This window comes from Aquarana catesbeiana, linkage group LG01 (assembly GCF_042186555.1).
Source record: "Aquarana catesbeiana isolate 2022-GZ linkage group LG01, ASM4218655v1, whole genome shotgun sequence".
Lineage (NCBI taxonomy): Eukaryota > Metazoa > Chordata > Amphibia > Anura > Ranidae > Aquarana > Aquarana catesbeiana.
Window position 1 is genome coordinate 270379549 of NC_133324.1, and position 19919 is coordinate 270399467.

Consider the following 19919-nt stretch of genomic DNA (forward strand, 5'->3'; position numbering starts at 1 on the left):
TGGCACAAAAAGTATCTGCTTCAGTCCTCCTTTTTGTGTGTGTGGGTTTTTTTTGTTTTTTGTTTTTTTTAATATGACTAGGGTACTATGCCTTCTTATAGCACAGCACAGTGCTGGCCAGTCTGCTGGATATGGGGGACTTCAAATGCATCCTCTAAAAGACTGCATGTTAAGTGGGTGCACTTAAAGTGGTCTCTCAACTGTAGAGATATTTTCATCAGACCTTGTTAAGTCCAAGCAAACTTTTTATGAACGTGACCTCAGACCCAGCCCTGCATGGCTACTTCAGTCTCCAGTTCTCCATAGTGTGTTAACACGGTAAAGTCACAAAAGGCGTTCACTGTCATAGACCACAATTTTGTTTTGATTCTAACATTAAATTGGGGTACTTGTAATAAACGATTGGTACCCTTGACAGTGAATAATTAGGATTACGTTTGTAAAGTTCAGCTGCTGATACTCTCAGAACTAATGGATATCGGTCAAGCAACCACTGTTTTTCCAGGCTTGCTGGAAAAGTTTTGCTGAGCACGCGATTTGGTGATCCCAGTAGCTGCTTGCTTCCATAATTCTGCGCACAGGATCTTTTCAGCACTATTTCTGCCTGCTGTTCTTTACCTGCTTTTATGTTGCATGTTATGTTCCATTTCTTTATTATGTAATTTACCTACAGTTCTGTTCTTTTTCCAGTTCTTTCCAACGTATACTTCTCCAATGCCTGGAATGCCCCCAATGCTTCCTCATTCAGGTCCATTTAGTTCTCTTCAGGGAGCTTTTCAGCCGAAGGTGAGCAAGGCAGCATGAAGTATTAATACTGACAGTTAAATTTTTGTGATTATTGGGGGTGGTGGTGGCACTATAATAAAACTGAGAATATTTGCTGTTGCTGTGACACAATGCACCCTTCTATGGCTTTCTTCATTGCCTTTCACTGTGCTCATTTAATTGTCACAAGCTGTCTGACAGTGATGGCCACAGAGCCTGTAGTGAAAGGAAAACTGATATCTGCCTGTGCATTGCCTACAACACACCAGGGGAAGGCACGTGATTGATTAGTTTCTTGTTAGCACACGGCCTGAAGTGCCCATAAACTACCTTTCTGTTATACAGCCAGTTGACTAACTTTTTCTATTGGCCTATCGCATTGCATTGTATTGCAGTCTGTAGGTATTTTATTTACTAGCTAATAGCTTTGGCTTCAGTGTAAATGTATATGTCAACACAGTGTGCGTTATGTTACCTCATTAGCAGTCAGCTATTCTTTTGTCATATATACAATATATATATATAAACATAAATATCTGCCTGCTAGAGTTACTGAAACCATTAACCTTAATGGTCCAAGGTGCTCAGAATTGCAGAAGAGATGTTTAATCTTATTAACTGCAAGCGGAAGTTCTGCTTCCAAATGATTTTTTCCCCTTTTGGTGTGTAAAAAGACAGACCTAAAACTGACATTAGCCCAGCCTCTTCTAGCTTTATTTATTTATTTATTTATTTTTGCAAATTTCTATTTAACCCCTTTAAAGGATTTTTACATGCTGGGCCATGTAATTCCTGCGATAGGCGGTCACATGATGGGAAAGATCGCAATCGCCAGGAGCGTTAGGGAGTTTTCCATTGGCCACCGGTAACTGTGCCAGGAGCGTGCGCTCTCAGGATAGCGCTGATTGCACGCAAATATGTGGCCACTCAGCGTCACGGCCCAGCCGGCAAGAGGCCGCATATTTGTGTGCGGCTTGCGCCAAGGCATTAAAAAGGTAAGGTTTCATTGCAAAAAAAGCTTGTTGGGCATACCTAAGCTTTGAAAAAAACATAAACAACAATAACACATATCGGAAAATAACACAAATACCTTGGCAACCAGTGGCTGTTGGCACACTACCCTGTGTTTACCGCCGGTGTGTCAATAGAATAACAAGAACATTTTCCCACAGTGCATGAGGATAACTTATAACAGAAGAGGGGTTGTGTCTTAATAATCTCTCTTGGGATACCTCAGACTCTGTCTAGATGTCCCAGACCTTAGAGAGTTAATTTGGGCATCCTCTGGATTCATAAGTGAATTTATATAGTTTCACCATTCTGATAATGCATTTCCAGACATCAGATGTACAGGCCTGTAGAGCCTTCCATTTGAGGAGTATAGCTTTACAAGCATAACATAGCAACAATCCTACCAAGGTTCCCATGGCCCTGGATATAGCCAACAGATGAACCAAAACCAGCATACAGACCTAGTTAAAGTGGATGTAAACCTGGTTCATGAAATTTGACCTACGCACATATATCTGCATTGTTTTCTTATCTCTCCCCACAGCTGTAAGTCCCATGTCTTTCTGCTGCTCAGATTAAACCAGCCTGAAATTTTGCATCGGGTGGGTTCTATAGATTAGCAGAGAGCTTGTCTTGTTACCACACAGCTCTGCGCATTCCTTCCTTCCTCTGCCTATGTGGACGGGAGGGGGAGGGGGTGTCCTTTCCGCCAATCAGCTGTCACACAGCGTATGCCAAGACTACACTCCCAGTGCTGAACAGGAAAAAAATCTCTAACATGATGTGCACTTTCTAAAGACTATAGAAAGCTGAAGACAGCAGATATAAGTGTAAAACTTATGTAGGGATATTTGTTTCATCTTTGTATCATCTGAGGCTGTTCAATTGACTGGGTATATGTGAGGGTTTACACTTTAATGGTACAGAAATAGATGTTATAGCGCATATACACTTGGAGACATTTGCCCAAAAGGACCTAATTGCAGGACAATCCCAAAATACGTGTAAAAATGTTGCTGGGTCCTCCTGGCAATGCCAGCAAATTAAATGGATGTGAAGGAAAGATCCTGTGTAGGGAGTAAAAAAAAAAAACTATGGAGATTTATTTTTTTATTGAATCGGGTAAATGTTGAGATGTCAAAATTTGTAAAACCAGACATTAATAGTACTTGAAGTTCACATCGGATGTCAATTTGGCATACCAGTATTGTTTAGATCACGGGAATGCGATAAGCGCCCTCTAGAGTTGTATCTAGGGCCGTGCACAACCAGGGCACCAGGGCCACCATAACAAAGCAGGTAGATGAGCATTAAACAATTGGAAAGCAAAGGGATAGAAATTTCAGCCATAGAATTACCAGCTAGATTAAACATTTCCATTTTTGTGATATCTAATTTCACAACAATAACCTGTCCATTACTAAATCAGCCTATGGAGAAGTTTAAATTGAATCAATCGGTCCAGAGTAGAGACCAGTTGCTGCATAGGGTAATCCTGTATGTCCGCCCAGTCTTCAGAGTCCAACCGCGACACCTCCCCACGCCAGCAAGAGAGCAGCTCATCAAGACCTTCATGGACAGTGGGTTGAAGGGCTTTATAGTGGAAAGTGGTTTCACCAGATTGTCATCATGCAGTAAGGATTCAATCCCTGAGTTGGCAAAAGTAACTGGTTGACTGCGAAATTGCAAATGAAATGCGTGGCGTAGCTAAAGGTACCAGAACAGGTTCTTGTAGCTTTGCTAAATAATTGTTTTCTCTAACAGAGAGAGAATTATGAGCGCTCTAGAGAAGTTTTGTAGTTTCATCAGCTACTGAAACAAAAAAAAAAATTCTAATGTAATGAACTACACAACAGGGACTTTACAATAAGTAAAACTGATGTTTAGTTATGTGGTTTTGCTCATGTAACTTGTACCTAACACGTTACTAATTTTTTCCTCCCTGTTTGCAGACCTCAAATGCCATTGATGTCACTAGCAGGCCCGGTGCAGTACATCATACCCTCCTACAGAAAACACCTGGGGTTTGTAAATAATTATTCATTCTATAGCATACCTATAGTTGGATTTTTTTTTTCATCATGAGTCATAAAAGTATTTATCTCTAGAAAATTGTACTTTTTTGTCTTTTACAAGAAATGTAATTTGCGTAGTTTAGGTTGGAGGTGAATGTATGTAATACAGGCCACTGACATGTTTGCTTTTCTTGCAGGTTTCCGATCCATACAGGACACCAGTGAGAGTAAGTAAATATTCATTTGAACTCACTAGCTAAAGTATTTAGAAGGAATCGGTCTAAAAAAAAAATTTTTAAGGGGGCTGCCATTCTGTAAAAATAGCTTTTCTGTATGCTTTTTACAGATCAGTATTGAAGCAGAAGGGGTCAGCATGGCAGCCAGGCCAGTAGAATTTTCAGTAGGAGGGGTCAGAATGGCAGCCTCCATATTTCTCTCATGACAGGTTTCCTTTAAGCTTAGAAATGTTTGAAGTTATGAGTACTTAGATTGGATCAGGTTATTTCCCCCATTGTTCCCAGATTTCAGTGATAGGATATATTGCTTTTTAATGACTGTAAGCAGCCAGCTGAGGTGTTGGGCTACGCCGGCATCCCATTTATCATTTTATCACCAGACTGTCATTGATTTGAATGAATACATTGGAGTTTTTAGGGTACCCAAAAGGGTAAAGCCTGTTTTTTGCACAGTTTGGTTAACCTGTTGGCTCACAGTTTTATATATGTTAAGGCATTCCTTAAAGTAATGCAAGCTGTTTTATATAAAGTGATTAGTACACTGACCAATACAGTTGCACCCTGCTCTTGAATACGTTTCATATTAGATTTGGCCTCATCTGAGTTTTTATGTAATATTTTGTCCTCATGCCAACTTGTATAACATGAGGAAAAAGGGGCAAGGTTAGGAATAGAATGTACAAGATAGAAACTGCAAATGTTTTGCAGGGTTTTTATACTGATTAATTTACATATTTGAGGGCCCAAAAAATTGCCTGGGGCCCTAAGCCATTGCAGCACTCACACCGTATTTCCCTTGCTTTTGCAGAAACCAGGCAAGTGGTGTGCAGTACATGTCCAGATAGCTTGGCAAATCTACCACCATCAGCAGAAGATGAAGGTAAAAGCTTTTGGTGACAAGCCACCATAAAGCCACATTTAATAACTTTTACTCAGTGGAAGATTATGGTGGTTTTGTGCAAAACTGTATTTTAGGCTTCCTTCTTAATCCCAGCCTTGGCTCTGAAAATTACTGTCTTTGTGATGTTCTACGTGGAATGATTGTTTGTTTTTTTTTGTTTTTTCCTACAAAGAATCTAATTATTTAAAAGATGTGCCAAAGGGAATAACCTACATAATGAGGGAGCAAAGCCGCAGACCATGCTGGCTTATGCTGTTGCAGTGGTGGGGGTGGGTGCCGCAGTGCTCCAGGCACACTTTGTAATGAGGCAGAAGCATTTAATACAGCTTCTTTGGATCAGTAACCTTTTCATGAGGCCACTGAGAGAATTAAGTCTGACAGTTCCTTGGAGTGTTAAATAAAGGAGCTTAGGGTCAAACGATTTTCCGAGGATGCACACGTTCATGCACCTTGAAGAATGGTTTTACAAAAAAAAAAACTTCTTGCACTTCTTTTACTCTTTATCCTTCTTTTACGAGATTTTAGCATAAGTGTGTTTTTGCTGTCCAGAGACTCGATCTAATATCTTTGTTTTACTATAAAGTAAGCCTTTCATGAAATAGTTGGACTGAATATGCGGATACCCTGCTAAAAATGCTAGTTTGACTAAGATGAAAGTCAAAGTGCCACATCATAAAAAAATTATCAATAAATGGTGTATTACATGTTGTTCACACGCAGTCACTGAGATTTGCTGTCTGTATTCTGAAAAAAACCTGGTTGATCCTGCTGCTCTCCATTTCTATTTTCTGTTGATGTCACCAATTCAGCTAGGGATTTTGCAGCTGTAGTAGCAACTCTGCACATGTTCAGTTTTCAGTGAGTTTCTATGTTGAGCATTTTCCTCCCTATCACATCGGAGCAGCCTGTGTGACTGTAGAGTCACACATGTGGGCGTATACTCATTGGTAAATGACATCCCTCCTTTATACCCAGTAACCAGCTAAACACAATGGGACAAGATACTATATGTAGCTTGATTGCTTCACCCACCTCTTATTCTAAGATTTAGGCTGGAAGGGCGTGACACAGCCTGTGACTGTCAGAAATTACCCCCCCCCCCATATTTCCAAAAATAACAAGATTTGAATTAAATATGTATTTGTATGACAATTTGATATTCGTTATTTTAGTCTGTATTCCAAAGGCTGAACTTGGGACCAGCAGCAGAGGATTAGAAGCTCCTCCTGCTTATGTTTCCCTGCAGATGGGCTAGGAAAGATCTGGGTCATGTGACAGCTCTATATTAATTAGGAAAAAAAGTGCTTAGAGATTTAGTCACTGACCAGGAACAGGTATGCAGATTAGAAAAGTCAAAAGTTATTGCACTATTGTTTTTGATCAGTTATTTAGAGTATTATTGCAAGAAGGTCATCGTAACAACCAGGCAACCTAGCATTTTCAGAGGGTGTTCTGATCAGTGACAGTCTCCATCTCATTAATGGTTTGCTTTAGGGTACCCGTAGACTTATAATTTCCTTATCTGTGCAGTTATAGTGAGAAATAATCATCTTTGGGCTTGCCAGAATCTAATTGGCAATATTTGTGTGTGTTTTTTAAAGTAGTTCCAAAAAAAAAATACAAACTACTCTTTGGGGACCTAATTAATGCCAGTGGTGTTTGAGTGCTGGTCATATATATTCAGTTTATCCAACTTGCTGCTTCTCTTAAATGATATTTCATATCGTGTTGCCACATACAACATCAAAGTCATTGTACAGTCTCCTATCTAAATCCTGGGTTCACCTTCCTAAAGAAAGTCTGACGACAAATAACATGATATAAAATGTTACACTGTCCATTTCACTGTTTGTCATCAAATTGCTATATCTAGTTATGTCATTTGAAATTTTGAGCTGCACGATTACCGTAATCATTAAAGAATCGAGATGGCGATTCTACACCCCCACGCCCCCCTCCCAGCTGTCAAAAAAAAACAGGCAGCCTGCCAAATTTCTCACAACATTGCTCAGGGCAGATAAAGAGAAACATTGTAACATATAGATCTTTTAGATCAAAGGAATTAGCTTTGGTCTCTAAATGAGGTCAGTTTAACCACTTAAAGACTAAACCTTTTTCTGACACTTGTTGCTTACAAGTTAAAATCAGTATTTTTTTGCTACAAAATTACTTAGAACCCCCAAACAGTGTATATATATAATATTATTATAATTATTATTAAGACCCTAGAGAATACCATGGCGGTCGTTGCAATATTTTATGTCACACTGTATATGCGCAGTGGTCTTCCAATCGTAATTTTTTGGGTAAAAATACACTTATATTAATTTAAAAAAAACTAAACAGCCCAATTTTTTGTGTAATGTGAAAGATTATGTTGCACCACGAGAATCGTGCTCTTTATTCTAAGCAAAAAAAAAAAAAAGTGATTTTAGCCAGAATCGTGCAGCTCTACTAAATTGTACTTAAATGTAGCAGACTGTACAAATGACTGTAATGTTTGTATCCTATGTGGAGCCTACCTTTTTAAGTTAATATTATCTGGTCTAAAACATTTCTAGTTTAAAGTAATATTAAAGGCAATTAAAAAAAATTAACAATAACCAACATGTTATACTTACCTTTTCTGTGCAGTGGTTTTGCACAGAGCAGCCTCGATCCTCCTCTTCTCGGGTCCCTCGTCGGTGTTCTTGGTCCCTCCCTCCTGTCGAGCGCCACCAGAGCAAGCAGCTTGCTATGAGTCCACCCAAGCAGGCTTGCTCCCGAGCCACTGTTCTGTGTGTCCATTCACACACAGAGCCACGGCTCAGCCCCGCCCCCTCATTGGCTCGCTGGCTGTAATTGAGGCTCTCGTGCACATCGCTGGATCATGAAGGGACTCGGGTAAGTATTAGTAGGGGCTTCTGCACAGAACAGGTTTTTAACCTTCATGCATAGAAACCTTGAACACCACTTTAACAGTGCTAAAAGTGCAAGTATCTTGTGGTGCCTGTAAGTATCATGTGGAGCCTCTTGAATCCTAGGCCAGTGCTGGGTACATGGAGGTACAGTTTAAAGTACAACTAAAAAGGAAAAACTTTTTTTAGTTTTAGAGTGGAGAGGGATTAGAACACCTGTCAATTTTTTATTTTTTTTTATGCTTTCTGTGCCAGTTAGGGTGATTCACCCCCTCTATTTGTTCTGCTTACATTATTCTGTAGCCAAAAAAGCAATAGAGGGTAACTCTTCCAATGGGAACACTTGTTCTGGTGACCTGGGGTCTCCAAGGGACTCCCTTAATTTGCAGGGGATTTCCTCTCACTTCTTGTTTTTGGCTTTGGAACAGGAAGTAATGGAAAATCTCTCCAATAGTACACAGATGCCAAAAAAAAAATCTGATGGGTTATACTCTATCCAAAAGCAAAAAAGGAATGTGTTTTGCCTATAGTTCTACTTTAAGAATGGGCTCTACTGCTTATAATTCTGCTCTCAAGCTCCAAATGTCAGATAGAGCCTCTTGACCCAATTATTAACAGTGGGATATGTCACAGGAAGGGTGCAGGACTTAATCTCAACTTTGGCAAAAATCAAAACTTCATGTACAGCTTGGGACAAGAGACAACTTAGGCCCCTTTCACACCGCATCGGCGGCAAAGCGCTGCTATTTTTAGCGGCGCTTTACTGTAGTTTTTTTGGCCAAAAGTGGGGCGCTTTTAACCCCTGCTAGTGGCCGAAAGAAGGTTAAAAAGACCCGCAAAGTGCCGATGCAGCGGCGCTTTGCAGGTGGTTCAGCAGCGGTGCCCATTCAGTTCAATGGGCAAGAGCAGTGTATACACCGCTCCGAAGATGCTGCTTGCAGGAGTTTTTTTAACATCCTGTCAGCGCATCGCCTCATTGTGAAAGCCCTCTAGCTTTCACACTGAGACTGCAGGGGAGCCACTTTACAGGCGCTATTTTTAGCCCAAAAGCGCCTGTAAAACGTCTCAGTGAGAAAGGGGTCTAAGGGATGCGTCTGAAGGCTAACAAGGGTAACTGCAGGAACCACTGATATATTAGAAACCTTTTAGGCTGGGTCAGCTTTACTTTAGGTTTAAAGACCAGTAAAGTGGCACTCCTGTGTAAAGCAGACTTGTACCTGCATTTTCTTGTTAAAAAAGACTTGTACCTACATATGAGCTTAGATTTCTTATAGAGAGCTTTGGGAACCCAGAATATAATATTGTTTGAGGATTACATACACATGCACAAAAGAAGAGATATACAAAGTGAATAAAACTGCTAGTACAGATGCATAAACTTGTTTTCAGTGACTAGTACATCACTCCTATTGCAACCTGAAATAGCTTTATCTGTGCTTATTCAAGCTTACACTCTTAGGCCTCATGCACACAGGACTTTTTTTTTTTTTTTTTGTTTAATGCTCCTAGAAGCCAGCAGTGTTTTTTGCAGAAAAACCGCCTGACGCTTAAAAGGAATCTAACACTTTTATTAGCGTTTTTAGACGTGTTTACAGGCGTCAAGCATTTGGGCTGTAATTCCTTTCATTAGCAAGGATTAGTAATTTATTCTGGCCATTTAAACGAATTGATGCTCAAGTGCTAAATGCGCCTAGCGTTAATGCGCTTTTAGACACGTTCACAAGCGTCAAGCATTTTTTCTGCCCAAACGCTGCTGCTCCTGGACGCAATGGCAAAGGGGTTTTTTTTTCCTGCCATAATGCTGCTAAGTCTATGGCTAACATTCAGGGTAATTTAGAGGCAGGGAAAAAAAACAAAACACTGGACACCCCTTGGAGCAGCTGCAAGAACGTTCTAAAGAGAATTAGACTGGAAGCGATAGAAGGCAAATGTGTAAAATAATTGAATTTCTTTCTAAATATTAGAGCACTGTCAGACGGGTGGTTCTACCGCCAGCAACAAAGTCACTGACATTCAACTTTCTTTGCATAAGGCAAAGTTACCCAGTGGCTGTTGAGTCTCTAATTGCACTTCTGCAGTGATGGAGCAACTTCCACTAGTGAAAGGGATTCCACCACTGCCAATTAATCACCGAAATTCATGCCTGCCTTTTTTTATAGGTCATGTCTACCTTCTATCCCATTTATCAGTTTCAGAGTAACCTATATTGCTTATGCAGTGAAGGAGCAGCATAGGATAATGTATGTTAAATATTAAGCTGCTCTCATGGGCCTTAATTGTGGAGGTGGAAGAGATTAAGGGACCATTCATACCGGTTTAAGTATATTGCAGTAACACATGTAGTAATGCTGCAACATACCATCATGTGTAAGTGCATTGTCTTTGCATTTATTTTCTATGGTACCTTAATAAAATGCACTATTGTAATCCTAATTGCATTAATCCTACAAAGTTAAATTGCAGCGCACCCTAATGCACAGTAATGCACTGTTGTGCTTGCATTTTTGGTGCTATGGTAGCCTGTTCCTTTTGAATGGCCTGCCTTAACTATATGCATGAAAACAGAAAAGTATGAATGGGCCCTAAAACTATATGAAAGTCCGCAGTGAGATATATATATATATAATCTGCTAAACAATGCCTTTTGGTTATTGTTTTCAGTGTTGATTGATAATGGATGCTTTTGTTAGAATATCAGTCTGAGTGTAAACTTCTGATTTCTCATAGCAAATGCAGATGGATCCTCACAAGCTGGATATTTGTGGCAAACTTGACCTGTTCAGCAGGCCGCCTGCACCAGGTGTCTTTCCGGGCATCCCTTATCCTCACGATTTAGCCAGACCTCTATTTTCTAGCACAGGTAAGTCCAAGACTGAACACTCTGCCCATGCAAAATATTTTATATTTTTCTTAACCAACAGCAATTCTTTAAGTTGTTACTTTACAATGTGTAATGAGCATTAAACTGACGTACTAATGTTTCCAGGTTTTACCCTGTTTTTCTTTGAAAAGATTTTCTTTACTGCAGGTGCAGCCCAAATGGCTGAGAAGGTATGGCAGTCAGTGGAGATTTGCACTAGACAGAACTGTGGTATACCTGGGATTGTGTGAACATACAACCCAGTGAAAACATTGCATCACTGCTGTGAGATCTTTCTCCATTGCTGCATGTTATGACTTTTGTATTGTAAGGTACAGAGGCATGAATATATCCTCACATCATTTGTACTACATCTTTTATTTAGTAACAGACAGGGAAATTCACAATCAAATGTACTCTAGAAATCTGGGGTTATTCAGCCACCGTTTACCTGTGCACCTCATTCACTATCATTAAAAGCGGTAGTATTCCGCTGCAATAAACAAAAAAAAAAACTTTCCCCTGCAAAATTAAAAGCATAGTAGCACATAATGAAATACTTTAAAATGAAGCCGTTTAGCAGCGTGCTGTCACTGCTGAAAGGGCTTCCTTCTGGGTTTGCGAACTCGGGCTGTGTGAGTGGCCAGAGCCGCGATGACATCACTCCCGTGCATTAGCCATCGGTGATGTCACCGGCTGCATCCATGGTGAATATCTCCTGAAAGGTGCACGTTTAGGAGGTTTTTCATTTTACCTAAATGTAAGCCTTATTATATAGGCTTACCTGTAGGTAAAAATAACAAAGCGGACTTTACTACCGCTTTAAAACTTTTCTTATGTCTCTTGCGACACACAAACCAAAATCACATAGCTCTTATTAGCACCTGTTCTTATTATTAGTGACAGATTCACAAAGCTGTTCAAATACTTTTCTTATTAGGAAACTGGTGTCTGATAAAACTAGCTAATATGTTGGTATTGTCACACAGCAGCCACACTTAGGCATGCCATGTATTATACAATTTTCTTGCATAATTTTCCTTTAGATTTACAAAAACCATATAATATGAAGTCAAACCTAAGCACTTTCAATTTGTATGCACAGGAAGGCCCCTTGCACGACCTAGTTGAAGGTAAATCTAAAGGGAATTTAATTTGAAAATTGTATAATGTATGACCAGCTTTCGGATTTGAGCATTTTGAGTGTTTGGCTCAATTTTTCCGCCTCCAGCTGCCCTGTGTATAGGGCCTTTCTTGCTCAATATAGTAATATTAAAGTAAATATTAAACAATATTTCAAAGTTACTGTATGTACAGATTGGCTTTAATAATACTTCATTGATATTGATTTGTTTGTAAAAAAACATGAAAACATCTTTATTGATATTCTACATTTTAGCAATATTTTTTATTAGAATTGTTTTTATTTTCTCCTGCCAATAGAAATTAGAAATCAGTTGTTACGTAAAAGCAGTATTATTACAGGTTTTATTTAGAAGAGCAGTTCACCAATACAGTCAATTCATTGCATGTAACTACAATTCCATTAGCTTAGTATGGCATAATAACAACATTCGGATACATACATCATAACAATACAGAAAAGTCTGTCACAACATAATATACATATTAAACATTGTATCGCAGTCTCCATAACTGTCAATAATTAGAATATGGGGAACATCTGTTTTTTGGGGGTTTTTTTTCTCATTTTAGATTAGAAATTGAAAATTATCCTGAGGGGAACTCAGGGCTCAATAGAAGATCAGGAAACAGTAAGGTTTTTTTGCTACCACAAGAGGGACCAATAACCCCCATGTGATAGCAAATTGCGGATGACAGACCAAGATTATGTACAATACCCTTGCTTCTTTCGTGGTATGATATAGTTTGGTGGCAGCTAAATAGTTTAAATGAAGTTTACTTTACTGATAAATACTAAGGCTGCCATTGCTGACCTTTCCATCCAAAAATGACTTTTCAGTCACTAACTATTTTGACTTTTAGTGGCTTATTTATTTTTAACTTAAGTGTTATATTTAGATGGTCAAACAAGACAGACAGCTATTATTCTCAGAAGTTAAAATGAACAGTGGCAGTCTATATACGACTATCACGTTATTAGTCCCCCTCATTCCCCTCCCCCCAGATGTATACTTACCTGCACTCCATGTCCTGTGGTGTATTCTTTGCACTAGCTGTGCCTACACTGTCTATCTAAACCAGAAAATGAGACAATCATAGAAGGGACTATTGAGAAGAGTTACAGAAGGTACTCTTCTCTTCTATTATCCCATTCCCAAGTGTTTGTGAGGTCGGCATGTATAGTTGTAGCCTGCTTATGACATTTGACAGTGGTGGGGAAATCTTTGAAGTATTCTTTGTAGACACTGAACCTGGTGGCTATATCTGTAGTTTGTCCATTCAGAAGATTGATTTATTTATCACCAGGTCAGCACGGCTATAAGAAAAATCCCACGGAGACTATAATGTCAGCATTAAGACTTCTAAAATATTCTTCAAACATCCACAGAGCATGCCAGCCATCTTCAGGCAACATAATGGAGGCCTAAATACTAAACCGCACAGGCTTATCTTGTCATGCAGTGCTCCCCTGCTTGCTGCAATCTCTCTGAAAGACTAATTGTTTTGCGGTTGCCCCTCTGCCTGTTAATATGCTAGGTTCACACGGATAATATCCTTTTGTTATTGACAGCCATATTCAACAAAATGTTGGTTTATAAAGAGATCGTTCCCCTAACAATCCATTTGAACAATTTCCATGTCCTTTATTTTGTCTTGCCCAGTCAAAGCAGAATTAATAATGTGCAGGTAAAGACTGAGCTTCCTTTTTAGATAGCAGCGCAAAGGCGATGAAGCATCAATCAGAGAATAAATAAAATGCCTTCCACACAGTATCTGTATCATCCTTTTCTCCTTATCAGACAGGAATGTCACAGCATGAACCATTGCTCTGGCTGAGCTCCCTTGTTACTCACGGGTGCACCATCTATCTCTAGGCTCGCCATCTGTAAGATGGATGTGCGGCCGCTTGAGAATCGTTCCATTTAATAAGCACAAGACAGCTCTAAGGGCTCTGCTGCCGTCTTTACTTGCAGTAGGCTTTTTTTTTTTCCAGGAGCCTTGAGTTAGTAGTGTTTGGAAGAGCACCCTGCACTGAGCAAATCCCCTTTATTAACAGTCTGAAATCTTCAGGGAGCAGAAATAGCCAGTTCCTGGTGTAAACGCTGCTCTCTCAAGTGGAAAATTGTTGTTTTAAAGCTTTTACCAGCTCTGTTTGACTTTGGAGAGGTACTTGTCCTTGACCTAGAAGAAATCATTTGACAAATTGTTCTTGTATAGTCCATTGTAATAAGTGCTGTGCCATATACATGCACAGTATATACAGTAGAAGATTTATTAAGGCAGTGTGAAAAATACAGGGATTGGTCAGATTTGTTTGCTGTAGTCAGAGCAGCTAAATCTGATTGCTGAGAATTTTGTATTATACTTACAAATGTGGACAAAATTGCAGAAACGGTATTGTGAAGGACACAAAGGGAAACATTTGAATTGCGAAGGACACAGAAGTTTTTTTGTTTGTTTTTTTAAGTTATACTTGTGAAAGAGGTCAGTTTTTATTTAAATAGTATCAATTTATGATGATGTATTAACCCCCTGGCGGTATTCCCGAGTCTGGCTCGGGGTGGATTTTTAATACCAAAAGCGGTATCCCCGAGCCAGACTCGGGATTGCATCGCAGGATCCAGGAAGAGTTTACTTACCTTGTCCCCTGGTTCCTGCAATGTCTCCCCGCTGTGATCGGCGAGCCGCCGTGTCTCGCTCGATTCACAGTGCCGAGCTCTGTTCCCTGCGAGCTTTGCGACGCACAGGGACAGAGTTCGGCGGCAAATTCAAAAAGTAAAACACACAGTACAGATACAGTATACTGTAATCTTACAGATTACAGTACTGTATCAAATAATTACACGTCCCCTTTGTCCCTAGTGGTCTGCCCAGTGTCCTGCATGCAGTTTTATATTATAAAAACTGTTCTTTCTGCCTGGAAACTGGAGATTGTCCATAGCAACCAAAACTGTCTCTTTACATCAAAAGTGGTTTCAGACCAGCTAGAAAACAGCGATAGTAAATTAGAATCACTCGCAGAATTGAGTGGTAATGATTTGTGGGGAAATCCGTCACCAAACACTAAAAGTAACAAAAGCGACAATTCTGCAACTGAGCAAATTTCAGTGTTTTTGATTTGATTACATTATTGAATAATTTTTATTATTACTATATTATTATTTGTTATAGTTATTTATTATATTATAATTTTTTTTTTAGTTTTTCAAACTTTATCATACCCGGGATGTCTACTAGATTCTTGTTTGGACAGATTTAAGTGAATTATTCCTAAGAATTACAGGCCTATAATATATAACGCCAAGTTTCTGTGCAAAATAATGGTACCGCTTTCAGCACCTAAAATCTGAAATAATCATACCGGCAGGGAGGTTAAAAACCTTTGCTGTCTATTAAAGCAGAACTAAACCAGTCAGTTTTCAGCCTCTTGATTGGCCAGCGGGGGATGATGGTTCTGCGCATCTGCACAAGAGTCAGTCATTCCAGTGCTGCCAAAGTGTGCCGGGAATGCACTCTGAGCTGGGTATACCCAGCTCAGTGTACGTTCGGTAGAAAACTGCGAGCAGACAGGTACGTTTTGTATTTAATGCAGAAGAGACATGGTTGTTATTTACTAAAGGCAAATCCACTTTGCATTACAAGTCCAAACTGCACTTGAAATTGCCCTGAAAGTGCACTTGGAAGTGCAGTCGCTGTAGATCTGAGGCGGACATGCAAGGAAAATAAAAAAAACAGCATTTTAGCTTGCACATGATTGGATAATAAAATCAGCAGAGCTTCCCCTCATTTCAGATTTACCCCTCAGATTTACAGCGACTGCACTTCCAAGTGCACTTTGCACTTGTAGTGCAAAGTGGATTTGCCTTTTGTAAATAATCCTCATAGCATGTCTCTTCTACAATAAAAAGCTCCCTGCTCACAGTTTTACAAAAGGTATGTTTAGCTCCCCTTTAATTATTTATATACATGGCAGTCAGTCATGTCAGCTCATTACATCTGCATGCTCAAATTCCTTTTGAGCTGGGCCTGTATGGCTGAAAAAAGACTTTGCATTCTACAAGATTTGTGGGGGGGAAACCATGTGATCTAGGCTGTGAGATCAGGTACATATATATTTCTGGCAGGCAAGATGTTGCGAACTGTTGTGTGTGTGTTTTTTTTGTTTTTTTTTTTTATTTTTATTTTTTTATTTTTGTTTTTTTTATGCTCACCATGATGTGATTTGAGAATGCTGCAGTGTACCCTTTTTCATTTGCATTTATACTTTGAATTAAAATTTCACTTTAACCTCTTTTAGACCAGAGCCTTTTTCTCCCTTGAGTCCTAGAGAGTATTTTTGCTCCCTTTTTCCTTTGTAGCCTATCCACACAATGTTATATTTCTTTTAATATATATATAACGCACCACGTTCCTGTGTGTTTCTGGTGTAAATCAGCCCTTTAACTTTATAAAAAAGTGAAACATACATGGCTCAGAACTATTAAAGCTTTTCTTTAAAGGCTTACAGTTTCTATATTTTAGCAGTTTATTTTTTTCAGCAGACTTTTTTTTTTTTTTTTTTTTTTTTTTTTTTTGCTTTTAGAAAAGAAATGTACTGTAAAACGGACCATACTCGTACAACCCTAGGGGCTATTAGACTCATTACACACACAGATTTTTTTTTTTTTTTTTTTACAAAATGGTTTATTTCTGAAAAATGAAGTAGATACATGTAAAATGTTCTTTCTAATCTGTACATTGTAGCTTGAAGACATTGCAGAGCCCATTGATAATATCGCACTTACTAGTCACGACTCTTGAAACGGATAGGTGAAGAACAAATGACAAATGTCCTGTATAAACCATTGTGTTTTTTGTTTGCTAGCTCAGTCTGTTTTTTCTGGCTGGTAAATACAGTAAAATAATAAAGAATAATAATCAAGACTGGAGGAATTGAGGACTAGATGTTTGACTTCTACACGAACTGCATTCATGTTTTAATTTTTCCATTCAGGTCCAACACATCCGGGGGCAACACCCTTTGGACCTTCCCCACATCACAGCAGTTTCCTACCAGCAAGCCATTTGGCTGGTAAGTGTAAGTAAATTCCATTCTTCATTTTCACATCTTAATATGGAATTATTTTTATGGTATAGTAAATGCAGGGGAGTGAGTTTAAAAGCCTAAGCCAGTTTATTACTGCACTGTGTAGTGGCATAACTGATATGCCATACTATACATTTTCAGTCTCTAGCTGATATTACTCATTTTAAACTAACCATTCGTCTGACTTTTATCATTTCAGTTTTCTGCCTATATGACTTGACAGTATTGGACCAGTTTACAGATACAGTTGAATTATATTTTTATTTTAAGTGTTAGAATTTCTATAAGAAATTTACAGTTTAGTATTAACAACCATTTATTGTTTACTATTAACCAATCCATCTATAGATAGGTCCATGCTAGAAAGGGTTGTACCACCTAATTTTGCAATACGTTAATCCTCAGGCTTTAACTTCCACATACTGTACTAGGAGAACCTTAATGGCTGCCATAGGCAGACTGAGATCGTTCTTCCCTTACACACAGTGAAAAAGTAATGGTCATTGAGGTTAGAATTGAAAAGCTTGACTTTTCAACATTAGTCTTTTAGCACCTTTAATAAATGTATTCTGACTTTAGGACTGCTGGCAGCTGAAGCTGTCACATAGCTGAATTCTCATTTTTTGCCCTTACTAACAGGATAGAATGGGACTGTTTTCATGTCAGATACCTAGTATTAAGGTTTAGGGTCAGGAGTGCGTTTCATTCTCCAGTGCTCTTGGAATAAACGCCTCTTCAATACCTGTTTGCCTTTCCAGATCCATTTAGCAGGTCAAGCAGCTTCAGCGGCCTGGGGAACTTAGGCAGCAATGCCTTTGGAGGATTAGCCAGTCATGCTCTAAGTAAGTACTGGCTGAGGGGTTTGCAGTCAATTACTAGGCTGATGACAAAAGTAGAAATCCTTGCTTTTTGATTGGTTAGTTGTTACCCCAGGGTAGATTATTAGTAATTGTTTCTGGGTCATTTGGGACTTTTTATTTGCATATCCGCTGAAGTGCTGCAAGGCAATTCTAAATGTGCTTTGGTGGCTGTGGTGCTGTGCTTGTGATTTTTCCATAGTAGTGCAGCCAGGGAAATGCTGATCCTGATCTTTATTCTATTAATTTCAGGATACAAGAATAGATCTATATCTAGAACTGTGATTATCATCTGAGCAGTTCAGGGAGTAGATGGTGTGTGTTTAAAAGCAGCAGTGCCTCTTAGTCATTCTGGTACATGGAAAGTTCACTAATAGGTATGCAGATTGAAATGGCTCCTACAGTGATTAACCAATCTTTTTTTTATTTTTGCATGAAAGCAATACCTACCAGAAATCTCATAAAACTGAGAAAATGCATATGTATGCTGCTAATGCACATGCAATGTTAAAAGCTTTAAACTTGCCATGATAATTAAGGTTACATAGTTCAGTACTTTTTATGTGCTTTCCAACAGCGAAAACTTAGTGGCACTTCTGTTTTTAGGCCGCACTTTATTCAATATTTTTCCCAAATCAATCCTAATTGTCTGTTTCCAAACCTCTACAGCACACAACAGCTTGTTCACTCACAAAGAGAGCCCAACTCTTCAGACCTTTAGCAGCCCCCATGAGCCCTGGAACCGGCTCCATCGGACTCCACCGTCTTTCCCAACTCCTCCTCAGTGGTCCAAAGTAGGGGATTCCGAAAGAAGTTCCTCTGTAACTAACCATGACAGAGACAAGGAAGACAAGAGGGAGTTGTCTCTGACAAAAGATGAAAGAGATAAAGAGAGGTAAGCAAAATCTTGCTAAGAAAGGGGTTTTTGGGACTTGAGTGATGCACAAGACACGTGGTAGGAGAAATTGTTAAATTATTTGATTGGCATGTAAACAAAGCATTAAACATGAGTATTTATTTTTATCTATTACACAAGGCGATGGCATACAAAAAAAAAAGTTAGAGATGCACGGGCCTGCCTTCTCCGAATTACAGCACTGACCCTTAATATATCTAAACAGTTTTCTTTTTCATTTTTTATCCTTTTATTTGCCCTTGGTATTCCTGCCTGTAACACTCTTCCTCGGGTGACAACACTCACTCACGGTGAACACCTTCCACTCTCCCCACCTCCATTGTATAACAGGAGGTGTTGTTTTTGCATATGTGGAACAGATACAACCAATGGTATATTTGCACACCATAAGGGAGCAAAAAAGAAATGGGATCAATGTTAGGATTTATATTAACTTTTACGGCTTTATTTAAAATCTTAGCGTACTTTTTGCATAGATTCATGTATCACCTATGCTGACGTATTTCATGTACCCTATATGCTTATTTTAATATAGCTTTACAAATTTTAAAACATTAGGTGCCTAGGTACTGCAGCTTTTTTTTTTTTTTTTTTTCAGTGGTCTTGAGGTTAAAAAAAAATAAAAATTACTACTTGCGTTCTTTGCTTTTGTCTCAAGGCCTATGCAGCCTGCTTTGTAGTAGGCTATGAATGCATACAAAGCTTCCTCTGATTGGCGGAGGCAGAGAGGCGGGCAAGTGAGTGCAATCGGCTCCCAGTCTGACTATATTGTTCTGGGAGTGGGACAGGAAGGTCTCATCCCACTGCTGGAACACTACACAGTATACTGTAGCTAAGGCTACATATAGCTAATACAGCACACCTGTTATTACAGTAAATAGATCGTTTAGGCTAAATTGGTAAAATATCAGATTTCCTGGGACGGCCGGCACTGTTTAAAAAAGTGGCTAGGACCAGGTGGTCACTGCAGAATAAGGAATTATGAAACAGGAATGGTCATTGAACTCCAATTCTATCCATTTTTTTCCAGTGTGTCCAGGAGCAACAGTTTGGGCAGAAAAATTATTAATGCTTGTTAAGGTGTATAAACACACATTATCGCTAGGCATGTTTAGTACTTGAGTGTTAATTAATTTCATTGGCCAGAATAATTCTGATCATTGAAATTAACGCCCAAATGCTTGACGTGGCTAAACGTGCTACACACATCAGATGTGTTTTTTGCCAAA

General features: G+C 39.1%; 1 protein-coding gene across 8 annotated transcripts in view; it reads left to right on the plus strand.

Moving 5' to 3' along the window:
- Window positions 1-19919, plus strand: part of FBRSL1 (fibrosin like 1) — a 754265-nt gene that overhangs the window by 731299 nt on the left and 3047 nt on the right. For 4 of the 8 annotated variants that reach the window (XM_073628367.1, XM_073628336.1, XM_073628351.1 and 1 more), the window contains 8 exons: window positions 691-786; window positions 3729-3800; window positions 3989-4018; window positions 4836-4907; window positions 10553-10685; window positions 16825-16908; window positions 17676-17759; window positions 18444-18669. In XM_073628367.1, coding sequence (XP_073484468.1) covers window positions 691-786; window positions 3729-3800; window positions 3989-4018; window positions 4836-4907; window positions 10553-10685; window positions 16825-16908; window positions 17676-17759; window positions 18444-18669 — 797 coding nt within the window. The remainder of the gene's footprint in view (window positions 1-690; window positions 787-3728; window positions 3801-3988; window positions 4019-4835; window positions 4908-10552; window positions 10686-16824; window positions 16909-17675; window positions 17760-18443; window positions 18670-19919) is intronic. The other 4 variants (XM_073628343.1, XM_073628382.1, XM_073628389.1 and 1 more) reach the window with 4 other exon arrangements.